Genomic DNA, 19,677 nt, shown 5'->3' with positions numbered 1-19,677 from the left:
AAGAAGCAGTTAGAAAGGGTATAAATAAGCCCATTTTTATACTTTTCTGATGCAAAGTAAATGTTAAACCTGAACAGAATGAATGAAAGCAACAAAATGTTTTAGAGGAAAGTTATGAATTCAGTACAGCTTTAAATGCCCACATAAAAACACTGTATTACAAATGCCACAAGATTTGCTGGAGTTCATACACAATACTCATAGGAAGTTAGATTAGGGCTGAATGTGAGAACAGTATTTTTTCACTGAATGGCTTTAATTAATTTGCCTTTAGCCAAAGTATTTGTCTACCAGGTTTTGAGTTTTTTTAATTTAGAGGTGCTATTAAGTGTTTTTAAGTAATGGAAGGAAATTAAATGTTATTAATTTTAGTTTAGGACAGGGTTTCCCAAACTTGGGACGCCGTGCTCGTGCTGCTTCCCGCAGCCCCCATTGGCCTGCAGCAGCGAACTGTGGCCAGTGAGAGCCGCCATCGGCCGAACCTGCGGAGGCAGCAGGTAAACAAACCAGCCCGGCCCGCCAGGGGCTTTCCCTGCACAAGCGGTATCCCAAGTTGGGAAAACACTGGTTTAGGATATAATATTATTCACAAAAGTCCTGTCTTTGGCTCCCTGAGCTGGGAGCGCTGTGAGGGAGGCATCCTCAGACCTGGGGGAGGGAATCTCTTGCATTGCTCAACAACAACAACAAAAACAGGAGCAACAAAGCATGTCAGTAATATTAGTTTCATGGTGCTACATTAACATTATCAGAGGTCTTTATACAACATAATGTCAACAAAATACAAACATATTGCTCTTTATTGTACTGACTGAAATGCTGAAGTTGAATTTTTCATGTCATACTCTCAGTCTATAAGAAAATTCTTGCAGTTAAAGGAAGAGATGTTTCCCATTTCCCCTGGTGCCTTTATGCTATGCTATGTACTAGTTGCATTGCAAATGTCATGAGTGTTTTTTCAAGGCTTACTTTAGCATACAATTCACATGTATAACAGGAAGTAAAATACCAGTTTAGTATATTTTCAGCACATAATTACAAATCACAAAAGGGAACCCTGACAGCAACAGGAGTGTGCTTAGGCAACAGAAACTAACATGCCATCCTAAAACACTGTATAATAATGTCACAAGATTTGCTGTAATCCATCTAAACTGTACTCTCAAGCATTTAGATTAGGTCTGAAAGTGAGAACAATAATCCACGGAGGACGAAAAAATACCCACAGGTAAAATCAGAAACCTTGTATTGCAATGAAGTTGACTTTTGGAAAATAATCCTGCTTCCCTTCACACACAAAACTGGGAGCATTATATATGAAAGGACAGCAGGATTGGGCCCTTTAAGACACCAAATAATAAGGGGACAGCAGTTGTGGATCAAGAGTAGAGTATGGCCCTTAGAGTCACTATTAGGACATAGATGATGATTTCAAGATTTTTAGTACATAAATATGTCAGCACTAGGTTGACCAGATGTCCCAATTTTATAGGGACAGTCCCGATATTTGGGGCTTTTTCTTATATAGGGTCTTATTACCCTCCACTTCCTGTCCTGATTTTTCACACTTGCTATCTGGTCACCATAGTCAGCACTAACTGTCCCAGCACAACACAATTGAACCTACAGCCTCTTTCATAGGAAAGCATTGCTAAGTATCTAATCAGGTAATTAAAATCCCTACACAAACATGCAAGACATTTATGTAGTTACAATTTTTTAGGAAGACAGGCACAAAGGCCAAAAGTTGGGTTTCAGAATTAATGAATGAGCTCAGGGAAACCCAGAGACTCAGTGTATGATATGAAAGTTTTATCATTCCTACTTGAGGGCCAGGGATCAGGGACAAAGATGAGGTTTGAGATAGGATTCAGAGAGTCACATTTACAGAAAGGAGATATTCCAGAGGATGGAGCAAAGAAGAATCTACTATCCACTAAGACATCCAGAATTGAAGAGCACAGGGAAAAGATTGTTAGAACAGGTAATGGGACAGGCAGAGAAGGGGAAGAAGTTAAGGGAGAATATAGGAACATGCAAATTGAGCACATCCATCTGTTTAATGCTCAAGAGTACCCAATACATATGCACATATCAGGTATTTTCACATGCACATGGCTAATTAGATGTCTCTCAGGGCTTGTCTACACTTATAGTGCTGCAGTGGTGCAGTTGCACTGGTAGCACTTAATGAGGATAACTACCTTTGTCAATAGAAGAGCTTCTCCCATTGGCATAAATATTCCGCCTCCCCGAGAGGCGATTGCTAGGATGATGTGAGAAGCCTTCCACACCCGTGAGCAACCATGTAGTTATACCAACACAAGTTTATAGTGTAGACCAGGGCGTAGGCATTTGTTCATGCATATAATATATTTGTGTGCATAAATTAGGCCTACACAAATGTAGGTTTGAAGTTTCACACACCTAATTTTGAAAATGTTGCCCTTACAGACAAACTATCAGATTATACACTGAAGTAGACAAAGAGGTGGTCAACCAGCTTTATCCAAATCCGGATCTAAACTTCTTCAAATTTCAGAGCATTAGGATCCAAGGGTTCGGTCCACACCCAGTATGGAGTTAGATCCATTCATTAAGTTTGGATCAGAAGCCAGAAGTTTCGGGGTGTTCTTGTGTGAGCCACTCTCTAAAGTCTGTTCAAGTGGGAACAAAGATTATTGTTTGTTTTAAAGAATATTAAATAGAGGTGGGGAAAAATAGAAAATAAAGCCAGAATCAAAATATATTTATGAATAAAGAGACAGAATGTGATTCACCACTATTTGAGGGCTTTGTAATACTAGTTATTCGTGACTTTTTAGGTGACTGCCAGGTTTTCATTAAAATGTTTGCAAATCTTAAAAGTTTAATGAATTACAACTGAAGTCTCTATTTCAGCAACCTCTTATACAGGGATTTGCAGTGAGGCATTTGCAGATGTTCTCATTGGACCCACCTCTATTTGTTCAGTCTAACTTTCCACAGTTTGTGTATTTTCAGTTTCAACATCTTCCCATAAATTCATGCCTGATATGCAGTTACTTACTATTCATGACTTACTAACTGCTAATCTCTTGATAAAAAGTTTCAGACATTCAGTGAGGGAGCAGAAATAAACAAACTAAAAAAATAAGGCCAAATGCATCAGATATTTGGTTCAGCAATTACTAATTGACCAACTCTAACAAACAAACAAACAAGCATTTTATTTCCTAAAGAAGAAGAAGAATACAATATAAATTCTATTCAGTTTATAGATAGGTGGCCAAATTTTCTGCTGGTACAAACTGAAATCTGAGGAGCAGTGCTAATTTACACCATCTCTAGGATTGTTTCAGTTACACTAGGTAAGTGCCTTATCACTAATATGATGTATACATTTTTCATGGACATGTTTCAGATTTGTAAACTTAACTGAGAGAATTAGCTGAGACACAGATGCTTCTTCTTAGTGAAGACATCTACCAGCATTTCTTTCTGCCTTGTACAAAAAAAAAAAAGTTGATTTTTTAATAGGTTCCAACTCCAGTTTTAACTGGTTGCTTCTCTATCCAGATGTTTTGCATTACTGTATTCCTTGCGCCATGTGTTCAAGAAGCTGTCTTCTTTGTGCTTCTTCTGATGTAAGACATGAGACAGATTTTCCTAATAAAATGCATGAATCTTTTAGCAGCAAGAAAGCAAATTATCTCAACAACTGCTGCTTACATCAAAGGCTATCTTGTATTGCTTTCAATTGATTCCTTTTATATTAAGAACAACCTGAATGAAGTTGATTTTGGATGGACCTTATGTGAATTGGTAGAGATACTGTACTTTTTCATTCTCCAACTGTTTACTTTATGCTTTCACTCTGGAACAGCTTTCTTCCTTCTTCACTGTTGTTTAAATAAGGTCATTAAAATGAAGTTATATTAAGACCTAATAATTTTATCTAGGAAAACACACTATATGGCTTGAGAACAAAATGCTTTAACTTTGAGACCACAAACTGAGAAGTTTAATAAGAAATGTATCTCTAATTTACTCTCTAGAGGCAGACAATACTAATTTTACTTACATTTTACAAATAAAGTACGTCTACATTTTCAGGATACTTAGGGCCCAGTTCAATAAGACACGTAAGCATATGTCTAACTTTAAGCACTTGAATAGTCCCTTTGAAATACATAGAACTATTCACATGATTAAGTTGAGGCATACAGCATTTAAGTATCTAGATGAATTAGGGCCTTATACTACTACATCAGTACCTTATGAAACACGCCCAGCAAACATGTCCATGCAGAAGCTCATCAAGTCCACTTTTTGAAGTGAGTCACAAAAAAATATAACCCCTCCATACTCCAATCAATAGTTGATAAAAAAAAGTAGTCCATGATTTACTCTCTAGCTGCTGCAGTATTAAGGGCCTGATACAAAGCCTAATGAAGTCAGTGGAAAGACCCCCACAGACTTCAGTGTATTTTCAATCAAACCCTAAGAGAAGAAAACAAAAAAACCCTTTTCCTCTCTGTAATGAGTAGCCATAAAACCAGTATCCATTAGAAATGAAGTCACTTTTGGCTGAAATAATATTTTGTTCCACTGCAGCTGAGCATCAGTGTTCAGCAAATTTTGCTTTCTAATTAATTCTTTTTTAACATTCCCTATCCCACCAAAAGCAATCTTAGCTTTTAACAGATAAAAGACTTTTTTGATGATAGCCTTGATGCAGCAACGTCCTAGAGTACATGCCTAACTCTACGGTCAAAGTCAATGCTTTAGGCATGATCTCAAGTACCTTGCAGAATAAGGGACTAAACATGAGCTGTAGGAAATAAACACAATAAACCAATTAATAGAGGTTAAACTTCAAGAAGACTTCAGACACATCTGTAAGCAACCAAGAAGAAAATGAAAGATAATAAGCCATATGGTTTCTGTAGAGAAAAAAAAATACATGATCAAAGTGATGGTCTCTTGTTTTTTAAAAACAAGACTTTAGACTTCACATCTCAAATTATTAGTCTGAGCCCATTTCATTTTCCAAAGTCAAGACTATTTGTACAGTATGGTTTTGCAACTGGAAAGCAAACTAAGTAAAATCTTAAACTTAACTGTACTATAGATAGATTTTTTTCTTGGCTCATGATTTTATCTGAAGCTAATAAATTGTGCTTTGTGCTAGCAATCTTCAGAATGTGGGTTGGAGGTTTCTTCTAACTTTAACTGCAAAATTAAATTCAATATATAGAATTTCCACCAAGGAGAGTTTGAATCACAATAAAGACTTCATGCTGGGCTGAAGGAAGAGGTGTCTCCTTTTTTAAATACAAGGTTTGTTTTGATAATGATTAAGACAGATGCCTACTCTGGCACAGATCTGTTGCTTTGGAGCATTTGAAAAATCTAATCCACTAGCTGGCTCCACAAGGGCCAGAGTCAGCCACTCTCTCTGGAGCGGAGAAGCATATGTTTACATGTGTCCCACATATTCCAATTGTACTACTCAAAGACACAGAGGATATTATTCAGCATGAGTGAAAGTGGTAAACTGAGGTCCTTAATCATTGCCATTTCACTTCATACCAAATGCATAATGTGCATTACATTCAAAAAGTTAAATCACTGGCTTTCAGGCAGTAGTATGAGAAAGATTAGGGAGCTGAACATGAGCACAGCAATGTGATGCTGTGGCCAAAAGAGCTAATGTGATTCTGGATGCATAGACAGGGGAATTTTGAGTAAATCATAGAATCATAGAAGCAGCAGTAAATCATAGAATATGAGGGTTGGAAGGGACCACCTCAGGAGGTCATCTAGTCCAACCCCCTGCTCAAAGCAGGGCCAATCCCCAATTTTTGCCCCAGATCCCTAAATGGCCGCCTCGAGGATTGAACTCACAACCCTGGGATTAGCAGGCCAATGCTCAAACTACTGAGCTCTCCCTCTCCCCGACTAGGAGTAGGAGTAGAGAAGTTATTTTACCTCTGGATTTGGCACTGGTGCAACTGCTGCAAGAATATTATGTCCAGTTCTGGTGCCCAGTATTCAATAAGAATATTCATAAATTGGAGAGGGTTCAGAGAAGAGCCACGAGAATGGGTAAAGGACCAGAAAATATGCCTTATAGTGAGAGACTCAAGGACCTCAGTCTACTTAGCTTAACAAAGAGAAGCTTTATGGGTGACTTGATTGTCTATAAGTCTATAAGTATCTACATGGGGAACAAATATTTAATAAAAGGCTCTTCACTCTAACAGAGAAAGGTATAACACAATCCAATGGCTGGAAGTTGAAGCTAGACAAATTCTGGCCGGAAAAAAGACAATTTTTTGATGGTAATTAACCAGTAAGGGTAATTAACCTTTGGAACAAGTTCCATTACTGACCATTTTTAAATCAGGATTCGATGTTCTTCTAAATGATCTGCTCTAGGAACTATTTAGGGGAAGTTCTATGGCTTGTGTTCCATAGGAGGTCAGACTAGATCAGGGGTGGGCAAACTTTTTGGCCTGAGGGCCACATCGTGGTTCCGAAACTGTATGGCGGGCCGGGTAGGAAAGGCTGTGCCTCCCCAAACAGCCTGGCCCCTGCCCCCATTCATCCCCTCCCACTTCCTGCCCCCTGACTGCCCCCCTCAGAACCCCTGCCCCATCCAATCCCCCCACTCCTTGTCCCCTGATCGGGACCCCCTACCCCAACTGCCCCCCCAGGACCCCACCCCCCATCCAAGCCCCCCTGCTCCCTGTCCCCCGACTGCCCCAACCCCTATCCACACCCCTGCCGCCTGACAGACCGCTCCTCCCCCGGGACTCCCATGCCTATCCAACTGTCCCCTGTCCCCTGACTGCCCCCCAGGACCCCCTACCCCTTATCCAACCCCCCGCTCCCCACCCCTTTACCTTGCCGCTCAGAGCGCCAGGACTGGCAGCCGCGCTGCCCAGCCGGAGCCAGCCACACTGCCGTGCAGTCTAGATCACTGTGGCAGGCCGGCGGCTCTGGCAGCCACACTGCCTGGCAGAAGCTTGCAGCCCCGCCGCCCAGAGCGCTGGCAGCATGGCGAGCTGAGGCTGCAGGGGAGTGGGAACAGCAGGGGAGGGGCCGGGGGCTAGCATCCCCAGCCGGGAGCTCAAGGCCCAGGCAGGAGGGTCCCTTGGGCCGGATGTGGCCCGCGGGCCGTAGTTTGCCCACCTCTGGACTAGATGATCACAATGGTCTCTTTTGGCCTTCGAATCTATGAGGCAGAGGAAAGTTTACTGGGACACAGTAAAAATGTGACATTATTGCCTTCAACGATAAAAACATCTGTTTTGCAGACTTTAGGCCCTGGCGCTACCTAGATAACTCTGCTTGATTTTGCCACAGAGGAATGCTGTGTGTTTCCAATTAGCAGCCTCTGATCTAATAAATGAATGTAACAATTATTTAAACTTACTTTCCATTAACACAAGTCCCCTAAATGTCAGGATTCAAGTATTAGGGGGAAAATATAACAAGATACATTATGAAAATACTGACAGAGCACTAAACATTTTACTGAGGTTTTGTGCAAGGGTTTAAGAAACCAAGATTGCAGTGTGGTGACTGCTGCAAAGGAGTGCTCTTAACCAGTTTCATATGGAACAGTTGCGCCTGAGCTTCAGATCAGGGATTATGGTATCACACAGAGCCTCACAGTGACTGTACATTGCATTTTCATGTGACACTCTGAGCTAGACTGTGACATTTAAGCCACAGTCCTGAGTGCAGTGTGGAGCTGTCTCACCTTAGGGAGAGCCACAGAGAGATTGTTAACTATGTCACAATCTCTCTCGTGTTGACTCTTGTACACAAAGAGTGAACAGTTTCACTTTCCATCAGAGCCAGCCGCTGCTACCAGTATGCTGGCCTTGTTTTGCAGGCGGAGTCAGAGGTTAGGTAGGTTCTTAGCTTCTCCTCCTTTCCCCTCCCTCCTTTCTGGATCTTAGCTCTTCGAGGGAAGAAAGGCAAACAGGTGCACAGTCCTTGAGGAGCCATGTAAATATAAATATCCTTCACAAGAATTTGCATGGGGTCATTGTGTTTTTTTTCTTTGCTTTTGTGTTTCAGACAATGTTCACAGATGTAAAGATTTTATTAATTTGCAAACCAAAAAAAGGCAATGTATAACTTCAACCCTTTTACATGAAAAACAATAAACAAAACTCATATGGTATGGAAATATAGTGAATTGCTTCAAAAAGTATTCTCTAGCATTTTGAATTGCATTCAATATTGCACCAGTACTAAATAAAACCAAATGCTACATACAATCTGGTGACACAGAGTTCACCAGTTACCTCTCTGTTTATGGAAACAAATACGTGAGTGTGTTTGAGCCATATTCTGTATTCATTAAGGGCCTGATCTTGCCAGGTGCCAACTCAGAGGAGCTGGATGCTCTTCCATTGACATCTAAGGCAGTGCTTCTCAAGCTATGTGATGTGGGGAACTGGCAATTTTTTTTTTCCAATGTGCGCGCAGACTGGCAGCCGATGGCTCGCGGACTGGCACCGGTCCGCAGACCACCACTTTGAGTAGCACTGATCTAAGGGACTTGAAGATACCCAATCCCTCTCATAAGTAGAGCAATGTGATTTTTTCAGTTTACTGGCCATTCAAAAAATTGAAAAAAAGTATTTTGAAATTTTTGGAAAGCTGAAAAGTGAAACTTTTTGTTTAGCATCAAATAAAACATTTTGTTTGACCTGAAATAAAATGTCATTTCACGTTTGAGCTTTTAAAAATGTTTTCCTATTTTACTAACAAAATTGAAGTAAATTTCAAAATGAAAAGTCATTTTGAATTGAAAAATTGAAACTATTCATTTAAAAATGTGGAAATGAAACATTTCAATTTTTTTCAGGGTTGTTTTGGTTTGGTTTGTTTTTTTGGGGGGGGGTTCTTTTTCTTCCCAACATAAGAACAGCCATAGTGGGTCAGACCAAAGGTCCATCTAACCCAGTATCCTGTCTTCTGACAGTGGCCAATGGCAGGTGCTTCAAAGGGAACGAACAGAACAGGTAACCATCAAGTGATTCATTCCCCCTTCGCACACTCCCAGCTTCTGGCAAACAGAGGCTAGGGACACTATGCCTGCCCATCCTGGCTAATAGCCATTGATGGGCCTATCCTCCATGAATTTATCTAGTTCTTTTTTTTAATCCTAATCAAAACAATTGTTGTGAATTCAATATGAATTCAGAAAATGTTTTGGTCAATCCAACTATCAAATTTCACGCAGGTCTCCTCGGTGCTCAGTATCTGGCAGGAACAAGCTGTAACTCTTCAATGATCAGTAGGAGATTTTCCTGAGCAAGTTATGAGTAAGGAGAGTGCTGAGTAAGGTCTAAATCTAGTGGATCAGATGGTGTGAGCCTCTGTGCAAATACACAAAAGTAAAGGAAAAAACCCCAATGACCCCATGCAAATTCTTGTGAAGGATATTTATAAGCCCCGGGGTATGTCAAAATTTGCTTTAAGAAAAACTTCCTGAAAGGATAAAGTACAAAGTGGAAAATACAAATTATATTTTCATAGGGTGAAATTCACTCTATACACCTAATGCGCAGTAGCCAGACTCTATGTGAGTGAAGAGCAACTGGGCTGGGGAGGTGAAATCCAATGTTCTAACTGAGGATAGGCTTCCAGCCTTCAATTCAAACAACCTCCTCCCCAGAACAGCCACTATTCCAACCCATTGGAGAGTCTTCTGCAGTCCCTCCACAATAGGGTGAATTTCACCCATTATACTTTAAAATGATCATAAACAAACAAATTGCAAATATATTGAGTCATCTCCCACTTGAGTTGTAAGACAAACTCTAGATGAGTAAGCCACCAATCCTGCATGAATATAGTCTTTATTTATACATGTAGTCCCTCTGAAGTCAATGAGACTATTTTTGTGAGCAAAGTTTTATAAGATCTGACCCACAACCAGTAGAAAAAAAACTATTTAAAAATACAAAAAACAAGAGCACCCAGTACAGCAATGTGCTGAGCATCTTCAGCTCCCACTACCTTCACTTAGAGTTGAGAGCAGTTAACATGCCATGTTATGCCACACCCTTGGGTATGTCATCAGGCACGAGGGCTGAACTGGGATATTGGGATCATAAAACGTAGCCTTTACTGTTTGAGCTAAGGACCTAGCTCTGTAGCAGGCCCATCAACCTCTATATGTGTCGCAGCCTCCACTAGACGGAGACAGAGTGACACACTGAGTGGGTGTGACTTACTGTCACTGAACAGGACCCCAAAAAAACAGAAGTCCTGAATTAAAGGCCCAATACTTCAATGTTTACTCATGCAAATACTTCTTACTCCTTAACTTTAATGGGACTAGTCATAGAAATAAGGATTTCATTGATGTCAATCAAAAGGAATACCACTGTCAGTATGGGTTGCAAGATCAGGCCTTGATGCCTTAACTCCAGCACACTTTCGCCAGGCACTGCATCACCTGCAATTCCACAGCACTAAGAAATCCAGTAAACCATGGGAGGCTGTTGAAAAATGTTTGCCACACTGTTGAGGAACAACAGGACACAGATTAACTTTATCTCAGCATTTCCTCTCTCCATAGTTCCTTGCCTTGTCCTTAATGTTATTTTAACACAGTTGTTTCTGGTTGGCTTCTTTGTTTGTTCTGTAAAGCCACAGTAATGAAATGCTTTTGTCACAATATACATGCTTTGTAAGCAATGGAATCAAGCAAAATGGCAGGTTAAACCCTTTTGTGACCGAAATGCATGCTTAAAATCATAATAAAAAAAGCTTACGTTGAAAGCAGTAGGCATCAAACTTGCTATGTGGGTAGGGGAAGCCTGTTTGGTTCTCATAGCGATACAGGGTTCTCACCCCAAGTAAACCTCCTCCACACTGGATTCTGGCCACAGACACAGGATAACGCACACTGCCATCAGCTAACCAGCCATAGTCACATTGGTCAAAGCCACTCCTCCAGGCAGCATGCAGGTCGCCCACTGTAGCAAGAACTGCATCCCTTTTCTCACACTGCTTCTTAGCTTCTTCAAAGGTTAGCTTGTTGGGCAGTGTCACATGGAACACATCACCTAAGGAATAAAAACAATGGTGAGTTTTACCGAACAGTTCCCTCTTGATACTCCAGCTCCGACTGCCTCTCCATTATTAAGGTTGAGACTCACTTTCCATTACCAACTCAATTTAGTCCCATTCCCCCTGTAAGATATTTATAACATGGCCTTTCCCTTCAAATTTTGCATGTGTGCTCTGTGGCTGAGAACTAAATCTGCCCAAAATTCACACTATATACATGCACATAAAATTCACCCACTCACCACACAGTACAGAGATTGAATCTGTGACCTTTTTGTGAGGGAATTATGCAGGGGTTGGAGACAGACTCCTCCCCTCAACATGCAGGCAGGGCACAGGGGAGCCAAACCATATGTGACTTCTACTTGAGCCCTGGGCTGAAACAGGCATTGTGACTTCAGTGCACTTAGTGAACCTGGAACATGGTTTGATAGTGCTTTTATTTTTCTCAGTGAAAGCAAATGTACTCTCTTACATCTGCAGGCCTCTTACTTGGCCCTTCTAGTCATCACTAGGATCTCTCTCAAGGCTCAAAGAATACAAATGCTCTTTACTGGCTGCTCTAAATCAATTTTCAGAGTGATACTTCTACAGGTCAACTACTGATAGCATGCCCAATGAAAAGAAAAAAAGAATCAGCACTGGACACATTATGGTATGCCCTGAGTCTGAGACTTTCGCTGAAATAGACAAATTAGTCCAGAAGCTCCCTTGTGCACTTTGGCTTCAAGTGAATATTAATCTCCAAGTAACACCTTTCCACTTATAAATTACTGATGGAGTTTGAACAAAATGATTCCTGTGTCTTAGAATCAGTTCCAATGTAAATAGCCCTTTTGTGAATGATCTTTTTTGGAGTTTTGTTTTAGAATCAGAGCTGCTCCTTCACCCACCAAAATAATAACAAACTTAAAACCCATATCCTGGGAATGGTGCAATGTTTGACACCTTCCTCTGTCTAGCCTTAAGATTGTAGCTAATGAAATATAAAGTTAAAAAATGTTCAGTTAAAGAGAGTAGTGTAAACTCAAGATGCTTGTTATGAGAAGTTGATTTTTCTCCCATCTTCTCCCATCGGTGGACCAGAATACAAAGGTTCCTATTGCTGGGGAGAGCTGCTTAGCCACATTAGACATATGATCTGTCTCACCTATGTATTTGTCTCTAGATAACCTAGCAAAAGACAGATGGAGAGACTGCATCCCCATGAGCAGGTCCAGTCACCTCAATATTATCCTTGGTTTAGGCCTGAAAGGAATGCAAGTGTGAAAGCAGGCACTGGGCTAATTTTTTTCTTGTTCTTAGAAGCACTGTGATTTATTATTACAGCTGTAATATCAATTTCATGGCATGAGTTTCCTTATATAAATTGTAGGGAAATTCTAACCTAGGGATAAATCACTGTAGCCATTAAGGGTCAGACTAGACCTGCTAAGGATGGTTCAGAGTAAGGGACAGCACAGAATTGCATCACACTGAGTAGCATCAGGAGGCAAAATGCTTCTTTGAGCTCCTTAGACCACAAGGGGAGTATGCCTACTATTATAGGCAGGGTCCTACCAAATTCACAGCCATGAAAAATGCATCATGGACCATGAAATCTTGTCTTTTGTGTGCTTTTACCCTATACTATACAGATTTCCCAGGGGAGACCAACGTTTCCCAGATTGGGGATCCTGACCCAAAAAGGAGTTGCAGGAGGGTCACAAGGTTATTTTAGGGGGAACGGTGGTATTGCCACCCTTACCTCTGTGCTGCCTTCAGAGCTGAGTGGCCAGACAGTGGCAGCTGTTGGCCGGGCGACCAGCTCTGAAGGTGGTGCCCCGCCAGCAGCAGAGCAGAAGTAAGGGTCTCAATGCCATACCACGCCACCTTTACCTCTGTGCTGCTGCCCTCTAAGCTGGGCAGCCGGGGAGTGGCGGCTGCTGACTTAGGGCGCAGCTCTGCAGGCAGCAGTGCAGAAATAAGGGTGGCAATACCACACCATGCCACCCTCCCCCATCCCCATACAATAACCTTGTGATCCCCCAACTCCTTTTTGGGTCAGAACCCCTACAATTACAACACCATGAAATTTCAGATTTAAATAGTGGAAACTTGGGGCCCACATTTTTGCACCCACACATTGAATCGTGCATACCATTCTGCATACTTCTGCCTCTTGTTACTGGATTTACACCTGCAAACGGTGGGAACACTTTTTCAAATTTTCATATTGTGCCTATGCCCTGCTGAAAATCTATCCATCAGTGTCACACAAAGAGCTGTTTATATGGAAGAAACCCTTGCAATCTGCCTGCATTTACAAAGTTAATAATACTGCACATTTGAGTGGTGGGTAGAGTGTCCTTCTTTCTACTGAATCTGTCTAACGATAGACCAGAGGCCAAGTTATTTGGTTTGTTTCCTAAATTCTGCTGGTGTAACAAAGATGCCATCTGTGTCTGAAGCTCAGTTTATGAGCAAAAAATCCATAAATGCTGAAAACAAAAAATGCATTTAAAGAAAAATGTAAACTAACTAAAACGGGGCAATCTGCCCGAAGAGAGTCCAGCTTTATGCCCATTAGCACCTATTTGACATGATATTGGGCTTTTTGGAGCTGAAGGCACAAAGAATGCAAAAAGGTGGCAAAGCAATCAGCAAAATACTTTTGTCATTCCATCGTGTATTGTGTAAAAATTAATTTATTTCAAGAATGCTAATGTGAAAAAAAAACTATGTTAATATAATGGCAGTTTGCATTTGTTCAAGCCAAGAAATTAGATACTTAGAATCCAAAACCTCTAGTTTAAAAATACCCCAGTAGATTTGTCAAGACCAAATTCCAATTAACCACACATTGACACAACCAGAAATTAGCCTGCAATCAGCCTGTCCAATATGAAAAGAAACTACAAGTTTATGTGTCAGTGTTAATTTGACCTGCATTTACAACAGTGTAATAACCATCACGACCAAATATAAAACCAAAATCAAGCAAAACTCTCAAACCTGTAGATGAGTCTGGTTATAAAATCTGAAAACTTTTAAAAGTTCCCCTGCAGTTTTCCAAAACAAAAAAAAAGTTTCCTCCGTCCACTGGGCACATAGGAGAAATATTTCCAAGCCAATTATCAGGTAGTCCAGAGGTAGTGATCTGACTTACACTAGTACCAAACATACCTGATTTCTGAGACTTAAACGAGAAAGAGAATTATAATATGTGCATGGGGCTGAGTAAGACCAGTGTCTGTCGTCCAGTTCCTTGGTTCTCACTTTAATTTAAAAGAAGTTTTAGAGCTCATTAATGGCTGTAAGAACAAACTACTTCCGGAAGAAGAGGAAAGAGGTTCTCTGCCCAAATGGTGGTTGATGAAGACATGGCGCTGTAGTGGCCCTTACTACTCCAGTAGGAAGTAGTGAGCCATATACTCCCTCATTATCGCCCTATAGACAAATGCTGGGGAACACAGGGGGCATGCTGCTACCCCTAGTCAAACATGTTGGTGTAGTGAGTGCAGAGGACAAAATTAATTGGTATCCTCTTTTCTCAGGGACAGCTGGCTGACAAATTATTGGAGTTTCTTGTGCATGTACTCTAGGGGAACGGATGGGAGGGAAGGACTTACTTGTGCTCTCTGCACCCCACCAGCACTCCACCCTCTACATATGTCCCAATTACAATGGGGAAATCCTTCGTATCTTGGGGTATCTGAAGAAAGAGCCAATCTCACTTCATTGTATCCCTGGTCCTTCCTTTCATCGTAGCACAACTTATACATGATGCTCCCCACTTGTGTCTTCTCCACATACTATTCCCTTAGCACAGCAGAGGTAAATGTGAGGAGTAAGAGTTAATGCTGAAAATAAGCTCATTTAACTCCTCTAGGGATTTCATATGGAAATCCCAAGACTGTGCTAGGAAATGATGCTACATAGAGCAGATGTGCTCAGGCTCTGCACCCCATCTCCTATTTCAAAATTGGCAGAGAAGCCATCAATGTGATTTGGGAAACAGAATTCACTTAGGTGCCAGTCCTGGCTTCCACTGCTACTGGTCAAATTTGGCTGCTGTTGGCATTTATCCCCTCTGACCTACCAAACAGAAAGAAGAATTTGGCCCTTACAGACTTCCTCAAAGAAGCTTTAAAAGTTGCTGATGAAACTAATAAAATATATTTAACTAGTGGTGTATTCTCTCAAAATAACTCCTCCCTTGTGCGTGGGGGCGTTAAGTCTCATACTTAGCAGAGGGATTACTGCCATCACACATCGTGAGCTGCTTAATTATGCTGTCTGGAAACTCCAAGGTTTCCCAACCAAAACATTAGGAGTGCACTTTTTTCACACTCACAGAAAACTCGTTTGGCAGGCGAGTGGATGACATAGCCCCCATCTCCAAAGCCATGAAGAATCAACTTTTCTTCTTGAAAAAAATGCCAAGAAGTTAACTGTGATCTGTAATGTTTTGATAGCTGGAGTTCATGCTGAGAGGTAACTCAGCAAAATTATTAAGGCAAACCCAAGGTCTGCAGCAGAAGTGGGAGGAAAAACTAGCTCTGACCATGCCCTGCAATAGCAAGGGCGAAATGGAAACCATGACAATATTTTGATTACAGACAATAATGCAACATGTATTATTCTTGGCCCCTTTCTCAGATCATGTCTCAAGTTGATTCCCTACCCTCAGCAGTCAGAGAATACAAAGAATCTCCGGGATTTTCCTGTTGTGAGTATTCGCATTGCTTAGTTTTAAAAAACACCTGACCAAAGCTTCTTTCTTTTGCTGTCAAATACAACAAGCTAGATGGGGAAGCCAAGCTTTTTGTTGCAGACAAAGGCTGATTCACTACCACTGCTATGCCAAAAAGTTTTGGATCTACAGGCTTATCAGATGGATTTGGAACAAATTTCATTCCACTGAGGTTTAATTCACTTATTCACCCTCACTAGAAGAAGTCTCACTGAGTCAGGAGAGTAAGTGAGTTTCATGAACCATATGCTATAAAAGCAAGTATGAAAATAAGGGTGGGCCAGAACCACATCCAGAGAGTCCTCACACAGCACGGACTCAGTAGTCCAAAGCCCCTCATGGAAGAGGTTAGGTATGGGGCAGTGAATCTCAGCCAGCATCTGGGACCCATGATGTCAGTGTCCATTCCCTCTCCAGCACCAACCACTATGGGAAAACTAGAAATGCTAAGGGCAACCTCAGATTTCATTTTTTTAAATTCTATCCTTTCCCCCTATGTAGCTCTGTCACAGTTTGGGGGTAACTGCACCTCTGATTCCCCTTCATGGTCTGCTCAAGGAATTCCCTCTTGGGTCTCAGAGCTCTAGCTGTCACCTCTCTCTTGTGACTCTTTTCTTTCTGACCAAGGGTTTAGACTCACAGCTTCTTTGCACTTCACTGTGTTTATCCCAGCCGGTCTGACTACTCTCCAGCCCCTGTGCTTTGCTTCCGCTCCAAAGGCTATGCCAGCAGTTGCCAGTAACCAAACAGCTTTTCCAAAGGTGGAGGAAAGAGGTTCTCTGCCCACAGCAAAGTACATGATTTTAGGATAAAAGCTTTACAGAGAAAGCATATAAAACCATAACAAGGTCTAATGCAGATTTAAGCTTACCAGTGCCTCCCCCTCCCTCACTCCTAGGGAGTCCCTGGCAGGTTCCAGTCCTTCCAACCCTTCGGCAGGACAAAAGGCATGTCATCTTTTTTTATCAAAATGAAGATCTCTCTGTCAGTTCAAGCTGACCCTTTACCCAGGCTCTTCCTTTGTCTTCTGGGGCTCTTGAACCCAGCCAGAATCAGTATATCCAAACCCCCTCAGGGGGTGGCAAGCTAGATGGGGAGCTAGGAGGCAAGCATCTCTTGACCTGTTTACTGTTCCCAGGGTTTGCAGTAATTACCCACCACTGTTTTTATTTCCTGGAGGTGCTGCAATAGCCCTCCCCCATGGCATAGAATACAATCCCTAGCCAACAGAGATACCTATAACCTGTACAGAGAACATTCATGAGGTGAATACTATAGTCTCAAGAAAGATATGCCTGTGTTTGTCTTATCTGTCACAGCCCCTTCTGGGGGCACCTCTGCTCTACCAAGAGTGGTAGAGCTCCTTATTCTGCCCTCCTCGAAGGCTCAGCGACCAACCTTTGGACCAAGAGGTTGTTTGTGTTCACTGCTTCGGCCTAGTGCTTGGGTGCATAAACTAATAGACAGCTCAATGACCTCTAGGACATTATTATATATACAGGAAATCAAGGGCCAAAAGATAAGGATAAAAAAACATTTTATCCCTTGACAGGACAGGGATAAATTAAAAGCAGGGAAAGGGAACAGGTAAGGGAAGTTGGGATATTAAATAAGTAACCAGCTAATCCCACACTAATAAACACTAAATATCAACTAATCAGGTAAAAACAACAAAAATGCTTCAAGGTCTCCCCACAGGCTTTAGCTGTTTGTGGAACTAGAGCTCACTGTGAAGGTCTAGGGTCCCTTACTGGATATAGGCCTGGCTTACTGGGTGTAGGTTGGCTACCCCAACACTGGGAAGCCCAACAGCTCTCCCATTCAGGTGAAGGAGGTCCCTGGTAGCCTCAAGCCCTGACCACCATGGCTCCTGGAACTGGGTGGGGGAGTCTATTGGCTTAGCTGGCAGCTAGTCCTTACAGGTATAGTGGCGTCTTGGGGCTCAGTCTCTCCATTGTATAGCTGGGGCTTTGGTCACTATCAAGCTTTTGGGCTGAGAGAAACAAAATGACATCTCCCCTGCTGCTGCAGGAAGCAACTCCAGGGCTGCTTCTCCTCCAGCTGCTGTAAGTTGATGACCTGCAGCCAGCTCTCACAAATACTGTCCCTGTCTGGGCTCAGCTCACATATTGGGCAAGTTCAGCCACATGCAGGCTCACTGAGGTCGGAAGTCCATTCATATCAATAGAAGTCAGGCACCAAAATATTATCTTGTTAACCTTCCCCAAAGCTCTTAGTCCTATTCTGTGCAAAGTGATGTGATAGTGCTAATCAGGGATTTATGACATTTGGAGGCGCTGGGAGGAGCCATGTTTTCCACAGGCCTGCCCCCAAATGCTAAGGTGAGCTACACCTCATTAAACTCATAAGTAGCCGCTGTGACCCAGCACCACAGTTTTACTGGTTCTTATTTGTTGATAGGGGCCAAATGAATTTTGAACCCTCCATCAGCAAATCTCTTTCATGTGTGCCTTACCCACAGGAGGGGGATTAGGGTCTGATCAGTTGCCAGCTTTGTAATATTTAAATACTGGGCACTCCAGAAGAAGTGCCAGAACCTTCCCTGCCCTGCCTCTTCCCCCACAAAGCCCCACCCCTGCCCTTTCACCCTGAGGTCCCACTCCTAAGGCCCTATCTCTTCCCCCAAGATCCTGCCCTGTCATTCACTCCTCTTCCTCTTCCTCTCCCCCCTCCCCCCTCCCTTCCCCCCCCCCCCCCCCCCGTCGTCGCTTGCTGCTCTTCCCTCTCTGCTTCCCCCCACCACCCGCTCCCCTCTGCTCAGATCAGGAGGGACTCGCCTGCAGTGCCGGGACTGGGAGTTGCAGCTGCTCAGTGCAGGCAGGATGTGGCCCCAGCTGTGTAGGGGCTGGTATGGGTGATGATCTGCCTCCTCCATGCCTCTCCTATCCACACTAACCAGCCTTTGGGGTTCAGTCAGTAGTACTGACTGGACACCGTCAGGTTCCCCTTTCGACCGGACTTTCTAGTCAAAAACTGGACACCTGGCAACCCTAAAAAGCCTATAGAAATCAATAGAAAGAGTGCTATTAACTTGGATGGGCTTTGGAGGAGGGCTTGAGTCCTCAAAAAAATACCCTAAGCATGAGGGTTTATTCTGAAAGGATGTTCCTTTTTATTCTTACACAAATTTCAATGACAACAGCAAGAACTATATGAGACTGAATGGAAAATGTTGAAAGGCCATCTGGTTTTCTATTGGTTTCCTACACCAAGTGGGAAAAAAAGGGTGTGTCACAGGAAAGGGGTTTCTGGAATCTTCCCAACCTCCACCCCAAAAATACTTTCCTAGCACAACTCCTTGTTTGCATGTTACACATACATGGCTCCTACATGGCTTTGGCCAGTGGACCTCATCCCCTACCCCTCCACTTCATCAGCAGGTGTTGGTGAAGGGACTTCACTTAGACTTCACTGGCACTACCCAAATTTCAAATTCATACGTATTATTTTCTAATCATTCATTTCAAATCAACAGGCATTGTAATATCACCAGTTGGACACTTGTTTCAGATGGAAGTGAAGTTAAGCAGGCAGTGAGGTCTTTAGAATAGAATCCCCTAAATTAATAGCCCATTTATGAGACCTTTAACTGTAAGCACTGGTTTATTAATAAACGTATTCAAAATCTCACATAATGAGATGAAATGAACTATAAAAAGTTTAAATCAGCCTATTATAAGTCACCATGCCCATGCCTAGTTTAATGAAAAACTGTTTCCAATCTCTTTTTTATCATTATAGTTCTGAAGTTTTAAACCTACATAATAATTCCCCCAGGTTTTTTTAACAAAATTCAAAATATTTTACTCATAATTATGCACAGCCTTTAATCT

The 19,677-nt window shown here is 42.1% G+C and overlaps 1 protein-coding gene across 5 annotated transcripts in view; it reads right to left on the bottom strand.

The window, feature by feature from the left end:
- The window catches only part of VCAN (versican), a 135,845-nt gene that overhangs the window by 75,983 nt on the left and 40,185 nt on the right, over window positions 1–19,677 (bottom strand). For all 5 annotated transcript variants that reach the window (XM_073344417.1, XM_073344418.1, XM_073344419.1 and 2 more), the window contains exon 6: window positions 10,791–11,084. In XM_073344417.1, coding sequence (XP_073200518.1) covers window positions 10,791–11,084 — 294 coding nt within the window. The remainder of the gene's footprint in view (window positions 1–10,790; window positions 11,085–19,677) is intronic.

This window comes from Lepidochelys kempii, chromosome 5 (assembly GCF_965140265.1).
Source record: "Lepidochelys kempii isolate rLepKem1 chromosome 5, rLepKem1.hap2, whole genome shotgun sequence".
Lineage (NCBI taxonomy): Eukaryota > Metazoa > Chordata > Testudines > Cheloniidae > Lepidochelys > Lepidochelys kempii.
Note: the sequence above shows the minus strand (reverse complement) of the source record. Positions and strands in the feature narration are given on the sequence as shown.